Genomic DNA, 19,161 nt, shown 5'->3' on the forward strand with positions numbered 1-19,161 from the left:
AAGAAAAACAATCACAGGATCTAGAGAAAATGGTGTGGGCTTTATGAGGATTATTATTACTTTTTTTTTACACTTCACAAATTGTTCAGAATCATGCCACAGTTCTGTTTAGTTGGATCACAGCATGTATCTGCTTTCCTTTTTTAAAAAATGTTACTTTATTCATTAATTTATTTTGGCCACAAATTTATTTCGGCCACCACTGAAGCGACTTAGCAGCAGCAGCAGCAGTGTGGTATGTGGGATCTCAGTTCCTGGACCAGGGATCACACCGGCACCCCAAGTTGGCAGTGTGGGGTGTTAACCAGAACCACGGGGGGTCCCTGTGTGTTTTTCCTTGAGGTCACCTGTATCAGTCCTTTTCCCCTCTGCCCCCTCGGGTCTGTGTCAGGGAGAAGGAAGTAGAAGGGTTCCGTGGTCTTTGAACTCTCTTCTCTTCAGGATTCCTTGAACCCGTATAACCTTCCTCTAGTGCAAGCATTTGCTTCTCCTCCCAAAGCTAAATTCTAGTTTTTCTTTCTGATGTCGACTGAAAAAGTTACGCGCAACCTGAAAGTTGAGGATTATGTTTTCTTGGAGGCATTTTTGAGGACCATAGCCCTGGAGACCGTCTCTCAGGTGGCTCTGAGGGACTGTTCCAGAGAGGTTAGGGAGGATTGGGATATGGAGGAGGTTCTACTGAAAAAATAAATGTAGTCGAGCATCAGAACATGACCGCTAGTCAGAAAAAATTCCAGACGTCTCCGTTGAATGGTGTTAGTGCTTTTCCGTGTATGGGAAGGTGAGAGAGTCTGGGCTCATTGAAAGAAGTCCTTAGATATGCACCTTAACTATCTCGGGTCAGTCTCCTATTTTTCTGCATCCTCAATCCCCTCAGGGTGCATCATGGGGACGGCTGCAGTGGCTGGTGGCTTATTCTTGGTGCAGTATTCTTGGTGGGGAATGCTGAGGGTTCTCACTGAGAGCGCTTGGCTGGGACTGTCTTGGACTTGAGGGTGCCTGGCTTTCTCCGACCCCCCGCCGCCTTTTCTCTTCCTTCCAGGGAGAAGGGGACGGAGACATTCAGAGCTTCTGTGGTGCTTCCCAGCAAGGACAAGGCCGCCTTCCTCCTGAGTTACGAGGAGCTCCTGCAGAGACGGCTGGGGAAGTATGAGCACGTGGTCAGCGTGCGCCCCCAGCAGCTGGTGGGGCGGCTGACGGTGGAGGTGACCGTGATGGAGAGGCCAGGCATCGCGGAGCTGGAGGTGCTGGGGCTGCAGAACAGCCGGCAGAGGGGCAGCGGCCGGGGGCCAGGTGAGAGGTGCTGGCGGGCGCGCTCAGGTGTCCCGGCGGTAAAGCAGATGGCGCCCCTGCCGTCCAGACCCAGGGTGAAGCGGGGATCCGAAGGACAGCAGCCAAGAAAAGACAGTGCCCTGTGCATTTTTTTTTTAATTTATTTATTTGGCTGCATCGGGTCTTGATTATAGTTCAGGGGATCTTTTGCGGTGGCACACAAAAGTTGTCCCGAGGCATGTGGGATCTTGGTTCCCTGACCAGGGATCAAACCTGTGTCCACTGCATTGCAAGGCAGATACTTTACCATTGGATCACCAGGAAAGTCCCAATAATGCCCTTTTTTTAAGCCATGCTCTTTCGGGAGATTTTACAATGTTCTAATCATTTCTCACTGTTCTGTCACTTCTGGGAATCTGCCCTTGGTGAGACATCTAAAATGTTGGGATGGTTATATATACGAATGTGTTTGATGATGTTTGTAGTAGCAAAAGCATTCCTTCATCCTAAATATTCAAGTACACGGATGTGATTAGTAAATTGGGATTGTAAAAGCAATTCGTCATGTGATAGGAAAAAAGAGACACACTTGTACGTACACTTTAATGTTAAATATGGTAACTGTGAAGCTGACCAAAGACTAGGAAGTCATGTAAAGTAATCATTTATGGGTGAGGGATGATGGGGTCATTGTCTAATACTGTTTTTTATTTTCCCTTATTTTTTAATATTCTGTTTTCAAAACAAACATTTAACATTAACAGAAACATCTAAATAATGTGCAATATTCTTTCTAAAATTAGTGAAAAATATGTACTGGAAATTTGATTTAGACACAGACATTTGTGTTCATCAGCAGGATCACTTAATTTGAGTTTCTCTCAGATTTTAATTTTTTTAAAGTTAACTAATTAATTAATTTTGGACTGTGATAGGTCTTCACTGCTTCATGTGGGCTTTATCTAGTTGTGGTGCTTGGGTTTCTCTTGTAGATGGTAAACTATAGGGCGAGTGGACTTTAGTAGTTGCTCCTTGAGGGTTGCTCCTTGAGAAGTTGCCCCAGGGCGTGTGGCATCTTCATTCCAGGTCCAGGTATTGAACCCATGTCCTTTGGGTTGGCAGGTGGGTTCTTAACCACTGGATCACCAAGGAAGTCCCCTCATATTCTAATTTTTTAAGTAGCACTCTTTGTTGAGATGATCATGAAAAATTCAACCTAATTGAATTGCTATATTAATGTCAACTAATAGTTAATATTTAATATTCACTTGCATTCGGCCTTATCCTAAATATATCTGTAAGACCTAATGTCAAGTTGGATAACAAGACAGATGTACCCCCAAAATTGCACCAGGGTTAAAATGACAAGACTTTGGGTACCTGTGATGCCGAGGTAAAGGATTCAGGGAAAGGCTGAATGATAAGAGATCGCAGAAAATACAGAACCTGAATTCAAGCCCTGTGACTTCAAGGAGGCACAGAGTTGCCCAAGAAGCCTTCTTGTATGAGAATATTTCGGGATGAGGTTGCAAGGAGAGGAGAGAAATGACTTGACACAAGGAATAAGAGAATGTTGTTATCTTACTTGAGGAGAAAATAGTGAAGACCTGGAGCTGTTAGTGTGAAGAGTAAATAAACAGTGTGGAAGCTACTAGTTGTGTCCCCAGCACACAGTTCAGTGAACAACTCTGGATGAGAGAGATAGTTCGCTTTCAAATACTGGAGCGTGGATGCAGGTCTTTGTTAAAAGTTAACTCCAAACAATGAGTTTGCAGTCTGTCCAGATCTCATCAAAAAGTTAAAGATATTGTCAAGAGACCTGACGTTCAGAAATGATGTGAGATAGAAGACGTCATTCTCAGATCATTAAGGTCACCGTGGGTAGGGTTAATGGATTTGTGATCAGTTAAGAGTTAATATCCTTGGAAAAAATGACCTGGGCCCTGTGAGGCTCAGCTTACACATCTGTAAATAGGGATTATAACCACCTCTCAGGGTCATTGAGAACCTTTCATGCCGAGTAAAATCTTAATCATCATCATTATTACAATTACCTTCTATTTAGTTTTTCCTCTGTAAATCTCATCTCTCCTATTAGATCATAAATGATTTTTTTTTCATAAATGATTTTGAAACAGGACTTTGTCAGATTAACCTTTGTCGCCTTGCAATAGTTTTTAAAAAAATATTTATCATTTATTTATTTAGCTCCATCTAGTCTTAGTTGTGGCACGTGGGATCTCAGTTCCCTGACCAGGCATGGCACCTGAGGCCCCCTGTGTTGGGAGCATGGAGTCTTAGCTACTGGACCGCCAGCAAAGTCCCTCCCTATGGTATTAAACACGATGCCTTTTAAAGAGTAGATAGCTGATTAGGTGTCTGCAAAGTAGAGAAGAAAAGGGAGAAAAGAAACGAAAAAAATACACACCTAAACTAATAACAAAGAATGTTTTAAAATTTCATTTTTTCCTAACCGTAATTTATCAGGAAATTATCCCACATGGGAAGGATGGTTATCCTGCTGCAGAAATGAAGTGCCTGTGTGTCCTGCTGGGTTCAGAACCACCATGACTCTTCCAAGATGTGTCTGCGTGGTGGTGTGTGGGCCATCTTGTGAGGGGTGGGTCTGAATCCTGATGGTTGTTTGTAAAGTTGCTCACTGCTTATCAGCAGGGCCTGTGGGAATCTCCAAGGAATGTTTCCAGACCATTGATCTCCTGGGAATTTGTTTATTTTTAAGAAAATTGTTTTCCTGGCTCTTTGCACCAGACCAGATATCTGGCCTTACAGAGTGAGAGATCTCACGGGCTGTTCCCTGGGCCAGGTGCGGTGGACTGGGGCCCTTTTTGCTCCTCAGTCCGGTCCAGAGCTCAGCTGCTTCTGTTCCTGCAAAACAGCCGCTGCAGGAAGGAGCCAGAGGCACAGGATGCTGTGATTGTGCCTGGATGTTGTTGCGTGTGTTCCGAAAGCCCCCGGGTAGAGATGCAGCTAGAATAGAACTGAGACCAGGACATGGGCTGCGAGCGTGTGAATGTGGACTGGAGCCAGCGCGGGCCTCTGAGGTCAGACTTCTGGATGTTCTCTGAGCAAATCTCTATCCGCTGGACCCACTGATATTGTTAGGGAAGCAGTTCTAGATAAGAATGACCGCGTGCTAGCTACTAGACTCAGCCTTTACACACCAGACTTCTAGGACAGCCCTCCCTGGGAGCCTTTGTAAAATACTTAGGGTGTGAGTTCAGATTCCATGTCTCCCCCAGGTACATAAAAAGAAGAGAAAGCCTAACAGCCGTGGAAACTACTTCTGCCTCAGTTTCCTTGTCTCGTGTGTTGGGCCCATGGCTATTGAACCTTAAATGAATGAACTTTGTCTCAGTGTGAAAGCCAATGCTGTGAGAAGTAATTTGCAACTCAAAGCTTTCTACTTTCTGGATTATTAAAACAGTTAACTTGTGTGTGTGGTTCAAACTCTAACAGGTTACAAATTGGTGTTCAGTGCAAGACCACACTCCCTCTCTCTTCTGTCACCCTGCTTCCTTCTCCCTCAGTAACTTGATGATTTGGGGGCTCGATGGAACAAGAGTATTTGAAATTAATTCTTTTCTGGAACATGCCTGGATGTCTGACAATCTTCTTAAGTTATAACCTGGATAGCTATTCCATGTATATGACTGGTTTAAAGCTGGTTACCTCACTTTCTAGGTTAAAATCTCAAACTTCTTGTGGTCCTATGGCACCTGAATTACTGCCCTTTCCATGATTCAAAAAAAAAAGCAAAGCAAAACAAAAAACTGGTTGGGGCCACAAAATTTTCTTTTATGATCAGATCCCTGATGGCTCAGAGTAAAATAAAATGAGATAAACATTATTAGAAATAAGGTACCTTGCCTTTTTCATCTCCTTTAGCTTTCTATCAGTGATGCTCAAACCTGGCTAATACCCTAGAGTCACCTGGAGAGGTTAAAAAAAAATAACAGATGACTGAGTCCTCACTCAAACACTTGAATTGGAATTTACCCAGGTTGAGGCCTCGGTAACTGTATTTTGAAGTGTGATATTTGAGTCTATTCTACGAGAAACTGAAAATTTTATGAGTGCTTTTTATTTATTTATTTGTAATGCTAGAGAATAATGCTCAAAAATTTTCCTACCACTAAACAGATATGGCTCTGTGACTTGCATAGTTTATCCTTTATATTCTTTGCTTATTTCTTTTTAAAATTGTTCTTTATTTATTTACTTTTGGCTTTGCTAGATCTTCATTGCTGTGCCTGGCTTTCTCTAGTTGCGGTGGATGGGGGCTACTCCCAAGTGGTGGTGTACAGGTTTCTCATTGCTGTGGCTTCTCTTGTTGTGGAGCATGGGCTTCAGGCATGCGGTCTTCAGTAGCTGCGGCTCACCAGCTTAGTTGTTCTGGGGTCTGTGGGATCTTCCCAAACCAGGGATTGAACCCTTGTTCCCTGCATTGGCAGGCAAATTCTTAACCACTGGACCATCAGGGAAGTCCCATTCTTAGCTTTTTTAAAAAACAGTTTTATTGAGGCTGAGTTTGCATAGCATAAAATTTACTTATTTTAAGTCTTCTAACTCCATGATTTTTGTACACTTGCAAAGTTGCGCAACCATCAGCCCAATCCAAGTTTAGAACATTCCTATCACCCTGAAAAGATGTTTGTGCCTCTTTGCAGTCACTCCCTGTTCCAACCTCAGCCCCAGGCAACCACTAATCCACTTTCTGCCTCTCTTTTCAGACAGCTGCATTTTTCAAAGCACCCCAGGAGGTTTTGACAGTTGGTAAATGTTAGGAGCCTTACTTTGGACCTCCCAGCAGAATGCATGGACATGAAGTCTATTAGGACCCTGACCTATAGCAGCAGCTTTTTTGAGATGAATTACTTTTACTCATTTATTTTTAACCATTTTAAAAAGTTGAAGTGTAGTTAATTTACAGGGTTGTGTCACTTTCAGGTGTACAACAAAGTGACTCAGTTATTCGTACGTATGCATCTATTTTTTCATATCCTTCTCCCTTACATACTGTGCTGTGCTTAGTCGTGCAGACTCTTTGCGTGACTCTTTGCGGCCCCATGGACTTTAGCCAGCCAGGCTCCCCTGTCCATTGAATTCTCCAGGAAATAATACTGGAGTGGGTTGCCATTCCCTTCTCCAGGAGATCTTCCTCGCCCAGAGATCAAACTAGGATCTCCTGTATTGCTGGTAGATTTTTTAATGTCTGAGCCACCTGGGAAGCCCGTATATAGTAGTATATGTATCCCAAACTCCTAATTTATTTCTTCCCCTACCCCACCTTTCCCCTTTGGTAACCCTAAATTTGTTTTCCGTGTCTGTGGGTGTATTTCTGGTTTGTATGTAAGTTCACTTGTATCTTTTTTGGAAAAAAAAAAATTATGTTTTAGGGTTTTAGAACCCATACCCGCGCCCCCCCACCCCCATCCCCCACCAAATGCTCTGAAAGCGATGTGTACTCTGTATCCTTCACCTGCCCAGGAACTCCGCCTACAGCTTGCTTTTTATTTATATCACTCCTAGGTCAGCTTCCCATAAAATAATCCTAAGAACCAAGAAAGCTTCATTAGAAAGAAGAGAACCACTCAAAATACAGTTTCATTACCTTTGATGTTGGAAGATGAGATTGTTGACTCTGCCCAGGTCTTTGAAGATAAATTAATGACCAGTCTTGAGTCCTGCAGGCTCAAGTCACCTTTGACTGCAGGCTAGACTTTTGTGTGTGTCGACAGTGTCTTGTGTATCTGTAGACACCAGTGAGGAGCTGTTTGAATCTGTTTAAAATCATACTTTTCTTTTCCTGTGCTTGGCCTGTTAACTTCCTGACCCTGCCGTTTGCTGTGATGGCCCTCAGGATTGTCATGGAGGCAACTAGCATGGTGCCTGCCATAGAGTGGGTGCTCAGTAAGGATTTGTTAAAAGAATTTAGGAATAAATAACTGTCAGCAATGAAGATGCCACTGGGTTTCAACACCTTCCTGGTTTGTTGTTGTTTGGTTGCTAAGCTGTGTCCGACTCTTTGCGACCCCGTGGACTGCTGCATGCCAGGCTTCTCTGTCCTTCACTACCTCTTGGAGTTTGCTCAGACTCATGTTCCTTGAGTCAGTGATGTCATCCAACCACCTCATCCTCTGTCGCCCCCTTCCTGGTTGTTTAAGTTGGTTAAGTTCTCCAGATCTTGGGTATGGCTCGTATTCTGTTGTGAAGGAGGAATTCAGAGGCAGAGTTTGGTTCCAGAAGACTGGTTACAAGAATATAGATCCCTCTCTTTTCCAGAATTGTCAGATAAAAGAGAGGATGCTGGGTTGAAATTTGAAACTCCAGGTAAACAATGTGTCCCATGCAGTATCTGAGACATGCTTATCCTAAAAAGTCACTGGTGGTGTATCTGAAATTCAGATGTGATGGGGCATCTTTTTTCTTTGCTAACTCTGGCCACCCTGCACTATTAAAGGCCGCATTGTGACTAACGGTTCACCCCCAGGTCCGGTTCCCCGCTGCCGTATGTCCCCCCCCGGGATCCAGTCTCCAGGCTGCAGCTGGAAGGGTATGGCCCCGCTTGGCCTCTGTACCTTTGCCAGGAAGCAATCTGGCTGTTATGTGAGGGTTTCCAGCATTGTTCGGTGCAGAAATCACTGACGTATGAATCATTTGGCTCCACGGTCGGGTCTGTTTTGTTTTGTTTTTAATGCTGATAGGAGGACCCACGATATCTCGTCTGTTTGGTCGTCGGCTGTAGCTGGGTGGGGGTCAGCTGGTAGCAGGATGGCTCAGAGACACCCAGGAGGGTAACCTTCTCTCTTTCACTTAATACCGGTGAGCATCCTCCTCTTCTTCAGGATACCTCACTCTGCTTCTTCCTTTTTCCTGCTGTGTTAGCTGGTTATACAAGGTGGGACGCTGTCCAGGCGAATGACACTGTCTGCCACAGGTGTGACTGAAACCAGAGGTGGAAGCATGTGCCATGTTTCAACTAGAGCACCCGCTACACCCACCAAAACACTTTCAAGATGATCCTCTTGAAGGGCCCCTCCGTCCACCCGCCCGAGTATGTGCTGATGTGTTGAGCCGTGTCCATGTGAAACGTTCCGAAAGCTCACAACGAGTCCTCACCACGTTCCTCCCCGTGCAACAGATGTCCACCGCCATTGTCACTGCCCTTGAAGAACTTAGAGTGGGCAGTTTTTAAAAATTTAACAAAAGTGTTTTTCTTTAATTGACACGTATTTGATTTGCAACGCTGTGTTAGTTTCAGGTATACGACAAAGTGATGCAGTTTACATATACACATATCTGTTCTTTTTCAGACACTTCAGTGGGTCAGTGGTAAAGAATCCACCTGTAATTCAGGGACCATAGGAGATATGGGTTTGATCCCCGAGTCGCGAAGACCCCCTGGAGGAGGACACGGCAACCCTCTCCAGTATTCTTGCCATGGACAGAGAAGCCTGGTGGGCTATGTATGGTCCATGGGGTCACAAAGAGTCGGACATAACTGAAGTGACTTAGCCCGCACGCATATTCTTTTCCAGATTCTTTTCCCATACAGTTTATTACAGAATATTAAGTAGAGATTCTTTTTGATTGTTTATTTTATATATATTGTTGCTATTTAGTCATTAAGTCGCGTCCAACTCTTTTGCAACCCTGTGGACTGTAACCTGCCAGGCTCTTCTGTCTGTGGGATTTCCCAGACAAGAATACTGGAGTGGGTTGCTGTTTCCTCCTCCGGGGGAGCTTCCTGAACCAGGGGTCAAACTCACATCTCCTGCATTGCGGGCAAATTCTTTACTGTTGAGCCGTGGGAGACACCCCATTTTATAGTATATATGTTAATCTCAAACGCCTGACTTATCCCTCTCCCCTTCCCCCTCTGGTAACCATAAGTTTGTTTTCTATGTCTGATTTGATATTTGTATATGATGCAAAATGATGGTTGCAGTAAACCTAGGCAACATCCCTCACCATACACAGTTACAGAATTTTTGTGTGTGTGCGAGCTGAGAATTTTTAAGATCAGCTCCCTTAGTGACTCGTAAATATGCACGACTGTATTATTAACCATAGTCACCATGCCGTAATTACATCCCCATCACTTTTTCCGTTGACACTCTGCCGATTGGCCTGAATTTGCCTTTTTCTCGACGATAGGAGGGTAGTTGCCCAATTATTCATTCCCTCTGTTGAAGAACTCTCCCCACTGCAGCCCAGGTGAGCAGGTGACATAAACAAACACAGGCAGCTTAACCTCTTTTCCAAGGGGAAATGAGACAGTGTTTGGAAATGCTTTTGTAAAGTCACCAGGTGTTGGCTGCTTTTCCCTGACAGTGGGCAAACCCAAGACCCACAGGAAACAGAGGCCAGGAAATCCCCCACCAGTTGAGTGAAAGGGGCGTAGCGTGCAGCTGATGACCTTGACTGTGGTTCTTTGCTCTTAAATTTTTTCACCTTTAGACACTGTACATAGCAACTGGCTTTCCTTTCCCCCCAGGTGGTTGTCTAGGAGGGGAGTGTTTGTCTGTAAATAACATCCTGTTCTCTTCACCCTTTATGCAAAATAAACAACGTCTTATCATTACAAGATAGAATCGATGGGGAAAATAGGAATTTTTAAATTATTTGTTTGTTTATGTGGCTGTGCTAGGTCTTAGTTGTGGCACATGGAATCTTTAGCTGCCGCTCTCAGACTCTTAGCTGTGGCATGTGGGATCCAGTTCCCCGACCAGGACTCGAACCCCAGGCCCCATGCACTGGGAGTCTTCGTCACTGGACCGCCAAGAATGGGAATACTTCATAGCACTTGTCTTAACCTTAAGGGGGTTCCTTGGAGAATCTGGTGAAGGCTACAGACATCTGTCCAGAAAAAAGTATACATGTACAGTTTCATGCCAAATTCTGTATATAATTTCAGGACACTCTTGAGAAGCCACTACCTCCACAACCTTTATAAAGGTTGTTCCCTGTATGGGAAGTGAAAGTGAAAGCCTCTCAGCCATGTCTGTGTCATGGAATTCTCCAGGCCAGAATACTGGAGTGGGCGGCCTTTCCCTTCTCCAGGGGATCTTTCCAACCCAGGGATCGAACCCAGGTCTCCCGCATTGCAGGCAGATTCTTTACCAGCTGAGCCACAAGGGAAGCCCAAGAGTACTGGAGTGGGTAGCCTGTCCCTTTTCCAGGGGATCTTCCCGAGCCAGGAATTGAACCCTGGGCTTTGCAGGCGGATTTTTTACCAACTGAGCCAGACATTGTTGAATTCCCTGTTATGAATGTTCTTCATGATGTGCCTTTTCTTCCTCCAAATAATGAATATTTGTCTTTACTAAGTTTTCAGTGGTATAGAGAAACCTGCTATCGAAAAATGTAAACTATATGTTACCAAAATGTCTTCTTTTTTTCATGAGTTCCCTTTCATCCTAGACAGAATAACAAGGTGCTTCTTGAGGGAAAGAGGTTGGGGGCTAGTATGTATTGAGCATTTATTGTATGTCTGGTGGGGCTTCCTTGGTGGCTCAGACAGTGAAGAATTCACCTGCAGTGCAGGAGCCATGGGTTTGATCTGTGGGTCGGGAAGACCCCCTGGAGAAGGGAATGGCAACCCACTCCAGTATTCTTGCCTGGGAAACCCCATGGACAGAGGAGCCCGGCAGGCTACAGTCCAGGGGGTCGCAAAGAGTCTGATACGACTTAGCAACAGCACCATCCTTAGTTCCTTTTTAGGTGTGATGTCATTTAATTCTGACCATGATTCTATGATGTGGATTTAAAAGACATGGAACTGAGAAGCTCAGAGATGTTAAGTCAGTTGTTTGAGTCTATCAGCTCTGGAGCCCACTTCCCTTGATATTGTATGGGTTCTGAAATAACACATTTTCCAGTTAAAAGATATGGGACTTCAGACAGGAAGAAGGCCTCATGGGGATGCTGATGACCTGAGAAGCAGAGAAGAGTGGGTGGAGACAGCCCAGTCGGTGCCTCTTCAGGGGTTGCCCTAGAGACAGTCCTGTGCCCGTGAAGGTCATCTTGCAGGAGACCACTCTTGCTTGGGTGAAAACAAGGAGATGGCATGAGAAGACACAGCTTCCTCTAGCTCCAAGCAATCACGAAGTTCACTGCTAGCCCTGACCAAGTGGGTGTGAAGAAGGGCAAGCCAGGATATGTGGGTTCTCATTAGAAAAGTAGGTCAGATTCTCCTTCTCTTGGTCTGCTCCCAACCTGTTCCATTGCACTCTTCATTATGTTTAGGACACATCCTGTGATTTCTGAGGGCCCTGCTAATAAATTAGCTCATTGTGCTTCCGATTTTGTGGCAGGCAGCATGACCCTTGTTCACATGCAAGAAAAGCTAAATAGTACTATTCTGCTTTTCGATCTTGGTCAGCCATTAGGGGCAGCCTCATTGATTTTTTTCTTTCTCTAATAAAAAAGAGGATTTTATGTTCTAGAGATACTTCTCTGGAATTTTTCCCAGTGGGCCTTTATATATTTTTTTGATAGGTAGTGGAAAATTCTTTGGGTCACATCGACTGTCTGATACTTTGTGGGTGGAGGTCAACCTCAGGAACTGGGCTTCTTGGTGAATAATCCTGTTGGGAATCAACCCACTCTTTGGGTACATAAAAGAAGCCCATTTAGAGGAATCTCATGAATTTTCATCACGCACTAGCAAACGTCAGAGGTCAGTAGGAAACTAAAATAATAATACACTATCCTTTCTCATGGCTTATATCAAAGAGGCTAGTCAAATGAATTATGAAGAGAGAAATTATACTTTTTAATCCCTGGTGCTTTCATTCAACTATGAATGGTATTAATTCAGGGTAACTGTAAAGACCATTTCAACAAGAAAGACTTGAAACACAAAATGGTAGGTACGACCTTACAATGTTGTTGCTCAGTCACTAAGTCGTGTCCGACTCTTTGTGACCCCATGGACTGCGCATGCGAGGCTTCCCTGTCGTTCACTGTCTCCTGGAGCTTTCTCAAACTCATGTGCATCGAGTCAGTGATGCCATCTAACCATCTCATCCTCTATCGCCCCCTTCTTCTGCCTCCAGTGTTTCCCAGCATCAGGGTCTTTTCTAATGAGTTGGCTCTTTGCATCAGGTGGCCAAAGGATTGGAGTTTCAGCTTCAGCTTCAGTCCTTCCAGTGAATATTCAGAGTTGATTTCCTTTAGGATTGACTGGTTTGTTCCCCTTGACAGTGTAAGAGTAAAATCTCATTTGTGTCAACTTTGAAGGTTGGAGAGAATCTAGTGCCGCCCACTCACGTACATCAAAGGCACACCACCATTGTCTGTGCGGGAACCAAAATCACCTGGGAAGCCTTGTGAAAATATGGATTCCTGGTTCCATCTGCAGGGTTCTGACTCCAGGTTTCTGGGAGGAGCCCAAGAACTTGTGTTTCTAGCAAGTTCCCAGGTGATGGCTGCTGGTTCAAAACCACACAGTAGAGCTGGTCTGTATCCCCTGGCAGAAGATGAACTCATCTAGGGTTTGCCGGAGCACTGCTAGCGAGACAACTTGTGAAACTGCCTCGGCCAACAGGACATCTTTCTTAGAGCTGAGGGATGTGGAGGGCTTCCCTGCTGGCTCAGTTGGTAAAGAATCTGCGTGCCAAGCAGCACACTGCCTGCAGTTCAGACTACCCAGGGTTAAAATCCCTGGGTCAGAGAAGGAAATGGCAACTCACTCCAGTATTCTTGCCTGGAAAATTCCATGGAATGAAGAGCCTGGCGGCTACAGTCCATGGGGTCGCAAAGTCGGACACGACTGAGCAGCACATACATAGGGATAACTGCACAAGAAAATGTTTCCCTGACCTCTGTGCCTGGTCCTTGTTCTGCCAGCTACTACACTGTGTAATAGCACCAGGATTACCCTGTATATATAAGTGCCCACACAAAAAGATTTACCCCAAGACAGAGGTCCACTCGACAAACAATACTATGTTCCATCCTGGGAGTTACTCATTCAACCTCTTGTGCTGTGCAACTTTCAACAAGTTTAAATTTTTTTACAAAATTGGGGTATGCATAGAATAAAGTACATAAACCTTATGTGCGTAGCTTAAGGAAGTTTTACATATATATATACACCCAGCAGTTACCTTCAAGTCAAGATGTAGAGTATTTTAAGCACCCAAATGTCCCCTTATCCTCTTTCCCAGTCTGTGTTTACCCTCCCCAAAGGAACCAGAATGCTCTTTTCTTTCTTTTTTTTTTCCTCCAACAGATTTATTTCTTTAAAGGAATGGATTTTGAAAAGAAAAAACATGGGGCAGAGAGATGTGGAATAGAAAATAAATACAAATGTAAGCTGTTTTGCCCCTTGTTTTATAATCACAGCAAACTAGCACAGAGAATGCCTTGTACAAAACACAATAAAGGTTCAAAGGTGGAGGGGTTCCCTTAGGCAAGGCGGAAGACTTCAGTCTCTGGTATTTGGAATTTAGGCTGCAGTCCTGGTTTTTGGATGGGTCACTGGGTGTGTGGCACGGTCCATGCTTTTAACCAGATTTGAACAGGAGAATGGCCAGTTGGCCTGGGTAGAAGTGGATGAAGTGTTTGGTATCATATGTCACATCACTACTGAAATTCCTCCCCCCATGCAGCGCCAGGTGGGGCTGTCCTTCTTGATATGGGCCACAGTGCCCTTCTCTATATTATACTTCTCCAGTGCCTGAGGAGCACACTCCACCGAGTCCTGTTGCATCTCCTCCGGCATATCAGCATTCTCGATCACAGCCTTTGGGTCACACGTGGTCACCAAGAAGCAGGGGCTGGCTGACTCTGACGGTCTCCTGTGGGAGGGATTGGCGAGGTTCACACCCGAGGAGAGAGGCCCCAGTATGCTCTTTCAATCGGCGTGAGTCTTGCCTGCTCCTGAGCTTCGTGTAAATGGAAATAGTGAATACTTTCTTCTGTATCTTATGTTTTCCCTCAAGATGACTCTGACTCAACCATGTTGCCGGAAGCAGTTGTTCTTTCCTCTTCCTTGCATAGAGTATCCCAACTTTGACACGATGTATTGTCTTATGTCTAATTCACCAGCGCTTCTGTTTTGTACCTGTTTCTGGTTGATGATGATATTAGCAAGCATGACTGCTCCCCATTAATCAGAATGGTGCTAACTACATCACATCACAACCATATCAAGAGTGTGTTTGGTAGACCGCTAATCCATTTTAGAGATGAGATAACCAGGGCTCAGTAACCTGCCCAAAATCTCATGGATAACAGGTGGACCCAGGATCAAGTGCAGGTCCTTGGGTCTCAGTTGTCATCTCGAGTTCTTAGCTAGGGTATTTTCTTACCTCTCACTCATGGTGCTTGACCAATAATCATCAGTGAGAGACGACTCCAGAGAACACAGGCTGGCACTCTTCACGGTCCCCTGGAGATTTTCCCAGCACCTTTTTCCCGTTAGCAGGTCTGTTGAAAATATTCTCTCACCTACAACTGACTTTCTGCAAGAACAGACTTCCCTGTTTGCTACCTCTCTGGTCAGTCCTGAAATTCCTGCCCTTGGTAAGTATAAATAATAGAAGGATCAGTTCTGCCTTGTGGTTCCTGTTAAGGTTACACCTAAATGGTGTCTTAAAATTAATTGTCTCTGTTGGTGAAGGAAATGTTTAAACTTCCTTTGAGTTCTTATTCTTAGACACAAATTACCATGGGCAAATGATGCCTCGTTTCCTTTTTTGTTTTGCTATTTAAGGATGGAAAATTGTTGGTCAGCTTACTCCATGGTATCAACTTGAATAGATTTAAAATGAGAATCGGATGTTTTGCGGCAATTTCAAGCCAGCCTTTGATTCAGTATCTGGGTTAAAAGTCTCCACATACTGATGTTTAGAAATTCCTCAGTTTCCTATTCTTCATAATGCATACAAATCTCAAAAAGCTAGTTGCTCAACATATAGACGCAGTATTGATTGGATTTACAAAGGTGGGTAGTCTGTGAAATAGTTCTCCGTAGTGTGTCTTACTGAAGGAAATGTAAGTTAGGAGTAAAACGAGATTGTTCTTTGCTTAATGTATCATCTCACTCATTTTTCTTAAATCACAGAAAAAAATCATTTATCTCTTCCTCTTTCTGGAATTTTAATTTACATCCTAAGTTTCGTGCTGGGGAAGGCTTTGGGAAATGTTTTTTTAATGAGTCATAAACCTTCTGGACAAGTAGCACGTTATGAGAACCAAATGATTGATGGTGAAGCACTCCTTATGGAAGAATTGCGTGTGGGAGGAACGAGAGAATCAGAAACTGCCCTTTTGCAACTCTGATTAACAGTGAAGAAACATCATCAGTGATTGATAAATCTGTTAAGGGAAAGACTGATGAGGAATTTCATCATGGGTGATCAGAACCATCCAGCACTCTTCTACTGAAACTAAAAGCAGACAACTAGATATTGTGTACTTCCTGGTGTGGTAGAGAAGGACTCAGCATCACCAGGAAGTGTTCTTGTCCACAGTATTGAACTGGAATCTAACCAGGAATCTAACCAGCCTCTAGCTCTACCCACCGAACACAAGGAGATGCAGGGGACTGAGCTGTGAGCCTCAAGCTTGCCTGAGCATTAGACTCACAGGGGGAATTGAAGAGACCCGACACCCGACTATGTCCCAGAACAGTTAAATGAGCTCTTGGCCTGGGCATTGGTATGTTTTCTGCTCCCTGTGATGCTACGTTCAAGCCAGAGTCGGGGACCAGGAGAGCAGGGGACCAAAAGACAGGACAGAAAAAGCATCATGACATACAGAATGTGAGAAACTCCATAGAAGAGAAGACCGGTGTTTCACAACATGTATATGTAGCATTAGTAAAAGGATAGACAGAGGGGACATTTGTGGGTTAAAAGAGATTTCAGAAATGTCAGTCAAATGTGATGTGGGGACTTTGTTATGATCCTGAGTCAAGCAAAGCTACCATTCTAGGACATTTTCCAGAGAACGAAGAAACTTTAAATGCAAGCTGAGTATTTGATGATATTAAAGCACAAAGCATTAATTTTGTTACTTTTGATACCAGTTTTGTGGTTATGCTGTAAAAAGTTCTTGTAGAGATACATAAAATATTTTGGGCTTCCCAGATGTCCCTCGTGGTAAAGAACCCATCTGCTAGTTCAGGAGACTTAAGAGATGTGGGTTCAATCCCTGGGTCAGGGAAATCCCCTGGAGGAGGAAATGGCAACCCACTCCAGTATTCTTCCCATGGACAGAGGAGCCTGGTGGGCTACAGTCCATTGGGTCACAAAGAGTCAGACATGGCTGAAGTATTTATGCAGTTCAAAAATGCCCTCACGCACAAAGAAGCATTTATGGTGAAATATGATGCCTCAGAGTTGTTTTAAAATTCTAGCAAAAAAATGGTGAAAGGGAGATTTCTCTGGTAGTCCACTGACTTAAGACTTTGTGTTGCCAATACAGGGGGCACAAGGTCGATCCCTGGTCAGGGAACTAAGATCCCACATGCCATGTGGCACATCCAAAGAATTAAAAACAAATGGTGAAAGAATCCATAAAAACAGATAAAATAAGACTGGTAAAATATTGATAAAATTGTTGGGTCGGATGATGGTTCCATGAGAGTTCACTTTACTATCTTCTCTCCTTTTGTGTGTTTTTAAAATTCTTGTAAGAAAGGATTTAGAAGAAGACATAGAGATGAAATGCAAGCTAATATATCTCATGCATTGAGATATGTTACCAGTACAAACTTTTGGGAATTCATCTGCAGTGCAAACTTGAAATAAAATAAAGGCTAACTTTCTGTCTCCATGCAAAATAGATCTGGTTTCTTTTCAGAAAAAGTTATTCAGTTATTCATTATGTTTCTATCTTGCCTACAGATGATTCTGGGCCACCTCCTTCTACTGTTATCAACCAAAATGAAACTTTTGCCAAAGTTGTTTTTAAGCCTACTGTGGTCCAGCAAGCCAAGATTGCCCAGAATGGCATTTTGGGAGATTTCATCATTAGATATGATGTCAATAGGGAACAGAGCATTGGGGACATCCAGGTAATGGGTTTGTTCTGCTGTTTCTCATTAGCTTGATTGATACTTTTAATTAGACCCAGAATGAGGGATTTCAGTACTCACCTGAGAGGGAGAACTACTGATTCTTAGGAAATCTGTTTTAACCCCAAATGTGTCTCCGAGTGATGTTCCCTTGCTGGAGGCTGGGGATATCTATTTCCTGCTTCAGTAATCTAGAGGCCAATGAAACCTATAATGTAATTTCCCCTGAGGTGCTTTAGATCAAGTGAGAACTTAGTTCATCTTTAATTTAGAGAAACTGGCCCATGACTCAATTTCCTGTAGGTCATATTTCTCCAGAAACAGGGCAGGATTATCAAAATGTGTTAATGTGCATCTAGCATGTAGGCAATCTTTATGTCTTAACATGAAAGATGCTTAGGAGAAAAACAGATGATGCAGGAAGCAGGATTCTCAAGTGGCAAGGGTCAAGAAGAGATGAATGATTTAAATTGAGTTAGTGTAATTAATATATTTTTAAGGGATGATTTTATCCTTATCCAAATTAAATTAGCAATTAGTTGGAGGAATCAGGACCATGGATGCTTTTGCTCTGGATGTGGCATCTGGCCCTAGACTCTATTTCATGCTGTCTTTGACTTTTAGACATTCCATAGAATCTCCATCTTGGTTTGTTTTGCTACCTAATCTGAGCACTATCAGTTTTACCTTCTCTTCCCTCTACTAGGTTCTAGACGGCTATTTTGTGCACTATTTTGCCCCCAAAGACCTTCCGCCTTTACCCAAGAATGTGGTGTTCGTGCTTGACAGCAGTGCCTCCATGGTGGGGACCAAACTCCGCCAGGTGAGTCCGCGCTAGTTTTTCCTCTTCCACGTTTGTCCAGGACAGTGATGTTCTCAGTGAATAGGATTTAACTGATGCAAAATGTCTGCTTCACCATTCATCTGTTCCTGCCTGTGGGGAGCATTCCTGAACAGATTCAGTGAAGCCGCTGACATGAACTGTCATTTCAGCATGGGGGTTTTAGGAGAGCAGAGGGCTGCAAAAACACCTTGAAATAGAGGGAACTGGGGGATAATGTGAGTGAGGTGAAAATACAATGAGGAGGCCACTGAATAGCACCATTGTGGGTGGAATAATTCTGTTCAGTGATGGTGTCCCTTGGCCTATGGTTAGAACCAAAGACCTGTATCTCAATAATTCAGGGCTTCCTGGTAGCTTAGCTGGTAAAGAATCCTCCTGCAATGCAGGAGACCCCGGTTCGATTCCTGGGTCAGGAAGATCCCTTGGAGAAGGGATAGGCTACCCACTCCAGTATTCTTGGGCTTTCCTGGTAGCTCAGACAGTAAAAGAATCCACTTGCAATGTGGAAGACCTGGGTTCAACCCCTGGGTTGGGAAGATCCCCTGGAGGAGGGCATGACAACCCACTCCAGTGTTCTTACTTGGAGAATCCCCATGGACAGAGGAGCCTGGCGGGCTACAGTCCATGGGGTCACAAAGAGTTGGACGTAACTGAGTGACTAAGTACAGCATAGCACAATTCACGATTCATACTCTCACAATACTTAGGAAGAATCTTGGCATTCTAGGAATGGGGGACATTAAGGGGACATGTAATCTATGCTGAAAAATTAAATTATCACCCAAATGTAACCATTTACATTTTTTTCCACAAACCACAGGAAAAGGATATTCCTTGTCTTACTCTGGTATCGGAAATGTCATAAATTTGCATTTATATTTCTAACTTACAGAGTGGAAAACAGAAAGAACTGCAGGTTGCCATACCAACAAGTATCTCAATGGTCAACAAAAAATTAGCCCCCTTAGATTTTCTTTCTTAATTCATTATCCGT

The 19,161-nt window shown here is 43.9% G+C and overlaps 1 protein-coding gene and 1 pseudogene across 2 annotated transcripts in view; one reads left to right on the forward strand and one right to left on the reverse strand.

Moving 5' to 3' along the window:
* The window catches only part of ITIH5 (inter-alpha-trypsin inhibitor heavy chain 5), an 88,079-nt gene that overhangs the window by 29,008 nt on the left and 39,910 nt on the right, over nt 1-19,161 (forward strand). For both annotated transcript variants that reach the window (XR_006271531.1, XM_043479254.1), the window contains exons 5-7: nt 1,043-1,293; nt 17,154-17,323; nt 18,030-18,146. Coding sequence is in view for 1 of the 2 variants with exons in the window: in XM_043479254.1 (XP_043335189.1) it covers nt 1,043-1,293; nt 17,154-17,323; nt 18,030-18,146 (538 nt within the window). In the remaining variant the exon portion in view is untranslated. The remainder of the gene's footprint in view (nt 1-1,042; nt 1,294-17,153; nt 17,324-18,029; nt 18,147-19,161) is intronic.
* Nucleotides 13,756-14,623, reverse strand: LOC122448338 (annotated as a pseudogene).

Source organism: Cervus canadensis, chromosome 10 (assembly GCF_019320065.1).
Source record: "Cervus canadensis isolate Bull #8, Minnesota chromosome 10, ASM1932006v1, whole genome shotgun sequence".
In the NCBI taxonomy this organism is placed as follows: Eukaryota; Metazoa; Chordata; class Mammalia; order Artiodactyla; family Cervidae; genus Cervus; species Cervus canadensis.